At 41.1% G+C, this 10,309-nt stretch overlaps 1 protein-coding gene across 1 annotated transcript in view; it reads right to left on the reverse strand.

Moving 5' to 3' along the window:
* The window catches only part of IBTK (inhibitor of Bruton tyrosine kinase), a 79,278-nt gene extending 71,366 nt beyond the window's left edge, over positions 1-7,912 (reverse strand). Inside the window, exons 1-2 of the mRNA XM_050788110.1 lie at positions 7,712-7,912; positions 134-813 (exon numbers count right to left, since the gene is read on the reverse strand). Coding sequence (XP_050644067.1) covers positions 134-454 — 321 coding nt within the window. The 5' untranslated portion in view covers positions 455-813; positions 7,712-7,912. The remainder of the gene's footprint in view (positions 1-133; positions 814-7,711) is intronic.
* Between the last annotated feature and the right edge of the window lie 2,397 nt (positions 7,913-10,309).

Raw genomic sequence — 10,309 nt, forward strand, 5'->3', positions numbered from 1 at the left:
GAGACTCCGTCTCAAAAAAAAAAAAAAAAGAAAAAAGGCAAATCTTTTCCAAAAAGCATGTAGGAGGTATGAAAATGATTAAGAAAAACATATTCCAGACTAAATATGTTTAAAATAAACAAATGACACTTACCTTCAAGAGAGACCAAACACAATCAATATGTCCATAAAAAATGCTTCTGTGCAATGCTGTCCATCCAGACTCTTTGTCTTTCACCAACAGATCCACTCCTTTCTGAATAAGCCAATCTAACACTCCTTTCTTTCCACAGGAGGAAACAAGGTGGAGAGCATTCCGGCCAAAAACATCCTTGATAGTTGCAGCATTGTAACAATGACTGGAGAGAAAGGCCTTAATCTGGTTTTCGCTCCCCTTTGTTACCACAGAAAGGACATCCAAAGCATGCTTCAGGGATCGACACTTTGATGTGCAGTCAGGCATGGGTGAATTCATCCTAATTGTTTTTATACCGCTTACTTCAGAATCGTGAAAACTAATTTTAAAAAATGAAAAAGCCAGGACACAAAGGTGCTACTGAGGAAGAGTTACCGAGAATAAATGACCTTTTTAGGATAATTTAAATCCTCACGACAACAGTATAAAACTATATATCTTTATACAACTTTTTGGCACTTAAATCAAAAAAATTATAAATAGCTCTATAAAGTTCATATCAAATACAAGTTCTTCATTTAAAAAAATTCCACAGTTTATAAATTATTCCTGGAGTCAAGCACCAAGGGGGAGTGAGGAGGGGAACTCCCCCTCCACACTGTCTGATCCTTTTAAATATCCATAATTGCAAGGGTGACCTATGAGAGAAGAAGAGAAAATAAAAATTCAAAATCTGTCTCTCGCTCTCCTTGAGTACTTTAGAACACAACTACCTCCATATTTAGATACCCTTAACCCATTTATGCTTAGTGTTCCATTACTGGAACACTAAGGTTGCGGGAGTTATTTATATCCTAATGCTCAAGGTCATCGCCAAGGTCTCATTTTTCACAAAAAAATCTGCAACCTCTGGCATAAACGGGTTAATTCATTTTTTTCTTAAATCTATCGACCTTTCATATTTATGGTACCTATATTTATATCAATCATCCTTACTCCATTTTTCCACTCTCATGTTTAAAGTTAACCTATATTGGTTGTACTCTAGAGTTTCTCTTTTCCTTCCAGTCCTTCATTCCTTCTATGCTGTATTTTTACACTCTACTAGTTATGTCCCCACAAGCTTTGAATACGCTTAAATCTACCACCTTTCTAAGAATCCCATCCCAAACCTATACCCCCTAAAACTATATCACCACCACCAACACAACAATAACCAACACTCTTATCAGTTATTCCGTTTTTACTAAGTACCCAGGCACAGTGTTAACATTGTTACTTCTGCCTGAAAGATCCTTCATCATAAGAAGAGATGATAATTAAAGGTATTCAAACAACTGGATAGCTATCTTTAAAAAAACAACTTTAGATACTGTACTTACTTTATATCTTATACCAATATAAATTTTAGATGGTTCAAAGGCAAACAAAAAAACGAAACTACGAAAGCACTGGATGAAAACACAGAAGGTTCTTTTTTTATAATCACAGAGTACAAAACACCTTTTTAAGTAGGATCTGAAATCCAAAAGTCATAAAAGATTAATTCAATAGTTTAAAAATTACATAAAAATTTTTAAAGACAAAAGGAGAAAATTTTCCCTCAATATATATGGTCTTTTTAGTTCTTCCTTAATGTATAGTCTTTGGGAGCAGAGAAAATCAGCTATAAGAAGACTATTCAGAAGGACATACATGAGTTTACTATATGTACAGGGAAAGCTTCTATGTATTAGAGAGAAGTACGAAATATTCTAAATCTGTATTTTCCCACTCCCACTTCATACCACACCAAGAGTCAGAAATCTGAGATCTAACTAGTTTTCTGATCTTAAACTACTTTGATTTCGCCACCTGGAAATGAAAACATTGAACTAGATGATTATAATCCTGTCTATTAGGTTGGTGAAAAGTAGGTGCTGGTTTTGCTATTAAAAATAACGGCAATGGCCAGGCGCAGTGGCTCACGCTTGTAATTCCAGAACTTTGGGAGGCGGAGGCGGGCAGATCACCTGAGGTCGGGAGTTTGAGACCAGCCTGACCAACATGGAGAAACCCTGTCTCTACTAAAAATACAAAATTAGCCAGGCGTGATGGCACATGCCTGTAATCCCAGCTACTCAAGAGGCTGAGGCAGGAGAATCACTTGAACCCGGGAGGCAGAGTTTGTGGTGAACCAAGATCGCACCATTGCACTCCAACCTGGGCAACAAGAGCAAAACCCTGTATCAAAAAAAAAAAATAATGGCAATTACATTTAAGAGTCCGATCCCAAACCTATACCCCCTAAAACTATATCACCACCACCAACACAACAACCAATCCTCTAAAAGTAATGGCAATTATTTTTAATGGCAAAACCTGCAATGACTTTTGCACCAACTTAATAGCTCCAGATCTGTTTCTACTAATCTATACACTGTGTAATTTGATATAGTACTCATAAAAATCATCCCCCCCTTAAAATGTTGATTTGAACAACAACAAAATAACAGAACCAAATAAAAATGTGTTTTGAGGTCAGGCACGGTGGCTTACGCCTGTAATCCCAGCACTTTGGGAGGCCGGGGTGGGCAAGAGATCAAAACAATCCTGGCCAACATGGTGAAACCCCGTCTCTACTAAAAATACAAAAATTATCTGGGCATGGTGGCGCACGCCTCTAATCCCAGCTACTTGGGAGGCTGAGGCAGGAGAAACGCTTGAACCAAGGAGGTGGAAACTGCAGTGAGCCGAGATCCCGCCACTGCACTCCAGCCTGGGGACAAAGCAAGCCTCTGTCTCAAAAAAAAAAAAAAAAAAGAAAGAAAGTGAGCCGGGCGCAGTGGCTCACGCCTGTAATCCTAGCACTTTGGGAGGCCGAGGTGGGTGGATCACGAGGTCAGAAGATCGAGACATCCTGGCTAACACAGTGAAACCCCGTCTCTACTAAAAATACAAAAAAAAAAAAAAAAAAATTAGCCCGGCATGGTGGCGGGCACCTGTAGTCCCAGCTACTCAGGAGGCTGAGGCAGAAGGATGATGTGAACTCAGGAGGCGGAGCTTGCAGTTAGCCAAGATCACACCACTGCACTCCAGCCTGGGTGACAGAGCAAGACTTCTATCTCAAAAAAAAACACAAACAAACAAAAAAGTATTTGGTAGCAAAGAGGAAAAAAAGGTACCAATTCTCAAGTAGTTTAAAAGGTTAAAAATGGAAAGCATGATACTGTAGTTACCCATTATCTATTTGCTTTTTACAATTTCTATTACCCACAATCAACCACAGTCCAAAAATATTAAATGAAAACTTTGGAAATAAATAATTTATGATTTAAATTGCATAACATTCTGAGCAGTATGATGAAGTCTCATAGTGTCCCACTCCAAACCACTCCACCTCGCCTGAGACATGAATCATCGATTTGTCCAGCATTGCCATACTGTACATGCTACCAACTCGATAGTCACTGAGTAGCTCTCTTGGTTATCAAATTGTAAAAACATAGCATATAGAGGATTCAGTACTCTCTGCAGTTTCAGGCATCCACTGGGGGTTTTAGAATGTGTCCTTGAATAAGTAGTGACTATCTATTGCATGTGGCAAAACAGTTCATCCAGTTAACTTCACTCTTTTAAAGCTCTAAAATCCCACCATCTTTGTATTTTCAGTGTATGCATAATACCTGGAAGGAACTACTTATTGGTGAATCCCTCAAACCTTACATTAAAGAATTAAGATGCAACAGAAAAGAATTGCTTAATTCATTAGTATATATAATTTAAACATTTAAAAGGGAAAACAAGAATGTTAAAAAGTTATTCCATACTATCATACAGAGAAAGCAGCAACTACAGAATACTATGAACATAAACATGGAAACGATTAAGAGCTAGGATTTCTTAGAGTTTTACATATATAGATTCAAATATAGCAATGTCAGCTCTTATCAGTTATATAACTAAAAAATTACATAATCTCTCGAAGTTGTTCCTTCATCTGAAAATAGAGACAATTCACCCATTTCACAGGGTTACTATAATGATAAATGAAACTACCTAACATGGTACCTGGCACTAAATATGCATTCAACAAATGAGAGTTTTCATTACTATTGCTTCTTCAGTCACAAAAAGGTAATAAATTTTAATTCCAAAATTCATGTTTGAGCTTCATTATCACTGTTAACGCTTCTCCAAAGAAACCATTATTGCTAAAGTTACTAATGACCTCCAAATTACCAAACACTTTTGGATATTTTCAATTCTTATCTTACTTGCTTTCCCTGCTTTTATGTCTTTAAAACCTCTTTCCCTTAAGGAGTCTAAAAGAGATACTGGAAGGGCAGGAAGTCACAGAAGCATTTAAGCATAGTCTCTCTCTCTCTCTTAACCACTTCTTCCCAGGGCATTATCGCTTCCCCTGGCCTTCAAATACTGGCTTCTCTCAAATGATCCTCAGTCCTCTACTTCATATTCTCCCTGATAGTTTCAATCCTTTTCATGCTTTTAACTCTACCATACACATGATTATAAATCCCCAAATCTGTCTCTTGCTCACATATTTGTCCTAAATTCCAAGCCCATATTTCCAATGTCTATTGTACTTCTTATCTATGCATTCAAAAACTGCTTATTGAAGGGGGAAGAAAGCAAAGGAAATAAGCATTTAAACACCTAATACATACAGAATGCTTTACATCAGACCAGTCAAGTAAACCACCCAAATCATACCACCAGGAAAAGAGGGAGTCAGACTTCAAATACAGATCTGTTTAATGATGAGGTCCATGTTATTTCTGCTACGCTACACTGTCTTCTTCAGCACATCCACAGTAGGTCACAAGGCATTGGGAATACGAAAATAATTAGGACCTAAATATTTTAGATAAAATAAAATACAGGTTCATGGATAATACTCAGGTGGATGCATAGCTAGTTAAACATATGTACTAACTGAACAAAACTTATGATCTATTACACAGTTCCTATTATCAAAGGGTCACAGTTTGGTATAAGAGAGTAATTTTATACGGTCGAAGAGGACGACCATCCCCGCTAGAGGAGGGCCAGTCTTCAGTCAAGGGTATACGAGTAGCTGCACTCCCCTGCTAGAACCTCCAAACAAGCTCTCAAGAGAGTAATTTTATTTAGGCAAGTAACTAAAACATATCATGATTATAAACCTATGGTCAAGATAAAACAAGTGACACACAGGAATGAGGAGTGCAGAAGAGGGGTCCAGGGAAGACTTTCTACAGGAGATATATAAACTATGTATAAACTAAGACTTAAAAGATGAGTACCGGCCAGGCACAGTGGCTCATGCCTGTGGTCCCAACACTTTGGGAGGCTGAGGCAGGCAAATCACTTGAGCCCAGTACTTTGAAATCAGCTTGGGCAACATGGTGAAACCCGTCTCTACAAAAAAAATACAAAAATTAGGCGTGGTGGCACATCCCTGTAGTCCCTGCTACTCTGGAGGCTGAGGTGGGAGGATCACTTAAAATTGGTCAGTCAAGCCTGCAGAGAACCAAGATCATGCAACTGCACTCCAGCCTGAGCAACTGAGCGAGACTCTCTTTGGGAAAAAAAAAAAAAAAAAAAAAAAAAGCACCATATGCGATGGCCTGATAAATTCTGGGTGAGAGCACATTTGAAGCAGAGGGATAGTAAATATAAAAGAACTAGAATCACCTTGGTCCATTCCAAAATTTCTAAATAATTCAGAAGACAGAAGTGAGGCCTAACAACACACAAGGATAGACCAGATTTTGGACAGCCTTATGTGCCCTTCCTTAGAGATTAAAAAAAAATAAATAAATAAGGCAGGCAATCCAAAGACAAGATGTGGTAGTAATTCCCAGGTTTCTTGCTTGGATAACAGATAGAGAAACTAGAAAGAAGAGTAAGGGGTCAATACTTTGGAAGTCAGTAAAGCAAAACAAAACTAAACAACAGAACAAACACAAAAATTATAGGTGAAATTTTGTTTTATACATTATAGATAGTGCTCTACATAAATATAATCCTTATTTCAGCCTTATTATTGCCCCTGTAAATGTGATCACTTTCATTTTCTGATGAGGAAATTCACATGAAAATTTTAAAAGCCTACCTAAAATAATATCAACAGAAAAGTGCTCTTGATCCTACCTATCCTAGGCTACCAAACTGCTCTCCCAAAAGGCAGTTAGAAAACTTTTAATGATAGTAGTATAATGTAGTAGAAAAAAGTACCATGGAATTCAATTCAAAATAATTGAATTCAAAAGCAGTTTGGTAGGGCAGCTGGAGACTCCGAAGCTTAAGATTCAAGCGATTCTGCCTCAGCCTCGCAAGTAGCTGGGATTCCAGGCACACACTACCATGCCCGGCTAATTTTTTTGTATTTTTGGTGGAGACGGGGTTTCACCATGTTGGCCTCGAACTCCTGACCTCAAGTGATCCGCCCGCCTTGGCCTCCCAGACTGCTGGCATTACAGGTATCTTTTTCTGGGGGGGGGGGGGGCGGAGCCACATTCTGTCGCCCAGGATGGAGTGCAGTGGCACGATCTCCACTCACTGCAACCTCCACCTCCCGGGTTCAAGCAATTCTCGCTTCAGCCTCCCGAGTAGCTGGGATTACAGGCATGAGCCACCGCACCCGGCCTAAAAAATTTCTTGAAGTAAACTCTGGTTTGACTAAAAGTTTCTGCAAATATTTGCAAATGTAATTATTTTTAGAAATCAGTTCTGTCCTCATCTACCTTCCTTCAATTTCCAAAACAAATAAAAGTTAAGGAATTCAAAATACAAAAAGAGAAATGATCAAGAGGGGGCTGGCAAGTCTGTGAATTTACACCACTTTATGGGCATTGAAACACTACTACTCATAAAAGTCACATCCTTTCAGTATTTCTGATAAATTTCAAATGGCCTACTTTGAGCATAAGTTAAAAGGTGCTACATGAATCTCTGGCTAACACAGCCAAGTTTTATGAACCACGTTGGAAAATAGGAGTCAAGGACGGCCTGTGTTACCTAATTCGCAGCTGAACTAAAACTCTTTGAGCCAGACAGCTCTGCCTGTTACAAAACAAAAGGCATGTCTTCTCTGTCTCTCTCACCACCCCCCACCACCCTCCAAAAAGAATCAGTTCCTTTTTACATAACAGTGAATGTCCACATATCAGAGTTCACCACCTGCTTCCCGACAGAGTCGGTATCCGCGGAGTGGACTCAAACTTGTGACTCCAGGAAGGGGATAAAGAACATGAGCGCCCCTAGGAATGGCTTCAAATCCAAGACTCGAAGGAAAGTGACACTACACAACTATCACAACTGGGAAGGCAATGTCGCTGGAGGGCGTGTCCCGCAGGACGGGAGCTTAGCGCATCGCCGGGACAGGCCATTCATTAGCTAAGGGGGGCGGTAGGGACCCTGGCCACTCGGCCCTCTCCGCGCGGCCTCGCGCGAAGCCCGGCAGCCTCAGGGCCGCAGAGTCCCCTCCCTACGGTCCCCCCGCGCAGCCGTCCGCAGCCACCCGCACCCTCCGGAAGGCGAATACTCTCCCCCTGCCCCCGGACTGAAGGGAAGCCGCTCCGCACAGTCGGGCAGCGCCAAGCCCTCCCTCACCAGTCGCTAGATGAAACTGCGCCGGTGGATTCCGCAGGGTCCACACAGAGCCACACAGGGACTCATCCTCAGTGAAGGCAATAAGAGAAACCGAACGGCGCCAGAGGGGCCGGTCCCCAGAGCCGGGTCAGTTCGGCAGGCGGCTGCAACACAGCCGCGACTACAAGAATCGGGAAGGGGGATGTGGAGGAAGGGCCCGAGCGGGCGGTACTCAGTAATAAGGCGGGCGCTGATTGGCTAGGGCTCCTGTATGTCTCTTGATGATTGGCTGGTGCTTGCCCAGAAGGTTTCGCGTGGCAGCACCTCTGCCATGGTCTTTTTCCCTGACGCCCCAAAGGAGCTTGACCTCGCCGGCCTTGGGGCGGCTGACTCAGGCCAGGGGCGGGGAAGGGAGAAGGGCCGCAGCGGGGGACTCTAGGCCAATAGCGGTGATGGGAGTGTCGCTTTCCAGGCCAGCCATCTCCTAGTTAGAAATGTCTCTCCAGGCAGCTGGAGACTCGGAGGGGAGGCTAAACCGGAGTGGAGAAGGAGACCTGGCCGGATGCCTTGGACACCCGGTCACTACGCAGCAGAAGCCAGGTGCATAGGCGTCTTGCACAAAAGAGTTTCCTCCCGTGGCCTTAGCAGTGGGGTTACTGCAAAGCCGAAGGTGTAGTCTACGTAAACCCAGCCTCACCCCTCTCTGGATCGCTATACACCCGGATTATCTGGCAGTCACTCCTTTGGTCAGAAGGCGTCACTGCCCTCTTAGATCACCACAGTGGGACTAGCTGCCAACCCGGGTCACGCCACTCAGTGCCTGACACCAGGCTTACACTAGGCTTTTTCCACTTGAACTCTGAATCTAAAGGCCATTTAGAAAGTGGTCGAGTGAAAAAACTAGGAGGGACAGTAGCCAATAATCAATACTAGGGTACTGAATGGGAAACATATTGCTGCTGAATGCCTAATATGGTAAGCACTCAGTAAATGATTGTTCAAGGAGGGGTAGTGTGACTCAGAACAAACGACACTAGGAATCACAAGTTGGCTGTACGGCTCTGCCACGTTGTGAATTTTACAAGCCATTGAGTTGGCCTCATCTCATCTCTAAAAGAAAGGAGTTGTGCACGTCTTAATGCCCACTGAGCTCTGCTTGCTCTGTTTTGAAGCTTTTTTTGTGGAAGAGTAGATTACTAGCCCAAAGCCACACAGCTGCTTAGCGAAAGAGAAAGGGAGACTAGGACCCAGCCCTCCTGCTGCCCTTCCCAGCACATAATTGTTTCTTTGCTCTTTATTCTGAATACCCTACTTCCTACAAAACAAAAACCAGTTAGTAATGTAAAAATTGAGTGATTTTGAAAATAAGCTTAAGTTGTATCTCCAGATATTTTTTAAAAAAGAAGCTACGTATAATGACTTTCATGTTCATGAACAAAGAAGCCAATAAAAGCAAATAAAGCTGCTATTGTAAATAAACGCATTGACCTGAGTTCATAACTTTTCTCTCTCTTTCTTGTATCTGGGCAAGTTAATTCACTTTTCTGAAGCCTCAGTTTCCTCATTTGCAAAATGGGAGAAATAATCTATTTTGGGGTTGTGAAAATGTAATGATAATATATAGCACTTAGCAGAGGGCCTTAGTAGCGCACAATAATACTTCATAAATAGTGCTAATAAATGAAGTATTACCTTAGTGGCTGAATTATTCCAAGCAGGCATTCATTAATTTAAAAATGACAGCCAAGCAAAGTGAGTCACACCTGTAATACCACCACTTTGGGAGGCAGAGGCCGGTGGATCACTTGAGCCCAGGAGTTCAAGACCAGCCTGGACAACATGGTGAAACCCTGCCTTTACTAAAATTAAAAAAAAATTAGCCAGGCATGGTGGTGCACACCTGTGATCCCAGCTACTCAGGAAGCTGAAGTGGAAGAATACCCTGAGCCCTGGGAGATCAAGGCTGCAGTGAGTCAAGATCAGGCCACTGCATAAGCCTAGGCAACTGGGGTGAGACCCTGTCTCAAAAAATAATAATAAATAAAAGTAAAACTTACCAGGTCTCGGACAATTTGTGGTAAGCATTTGGGATCCAACAGTGGACAAAAATTCATGTAGATCCAGATATTCCCAAGCATAATAAATTGCAACATTTATAAGTATTACAAAGAATACTGTGATAGATTTAATCTGACTTCCAAGAGATATGACACATGAAGTAAAGAATGAGTAGAAGATAACTCAGATAACTAGATAACAAGGAGATAAGTAGATGAAGCAGGAAAGAAATAACCTTCCAAGCGAAGGGATATAGAATTGCTCCCCTTTTCCCAGGAAAGTTAGATGCTTTCAAAAGTACTGACTGGTTATTTGCAAGACAAAATATTAAAATAAGTAGAAAATATTAAAAATGAAATACAATTAAGTGAAAAATATATTGTAGATGTGGTTAAGGGAGGAAGAAATCAAAATGAGCCATTTTGTTTGATTTTTTAAAAAATTTTGTGTTTACACATTAAAGAATAGGTCAAAATATATCTACAATGATTTTTCTGTGGTGGAATTATGGGTGATTCTTAATTTCTATCATTTTGACTTTTGTAATTTTTATTGCAATAA

This window comes from Macaca thibetana, chromosome 4 (genome assembly GCF_024542745.1).
Source record: "Macaca thibetana thibetana isolate TM-01 chromosome 4, ASM2454274v1, whole genome shotgun sequence".
NCBI lineage: Eukaryota > Metazoa > Chordata > Mammalia > Primates > Cercopithecidae > Macaca > Macaca thibetana.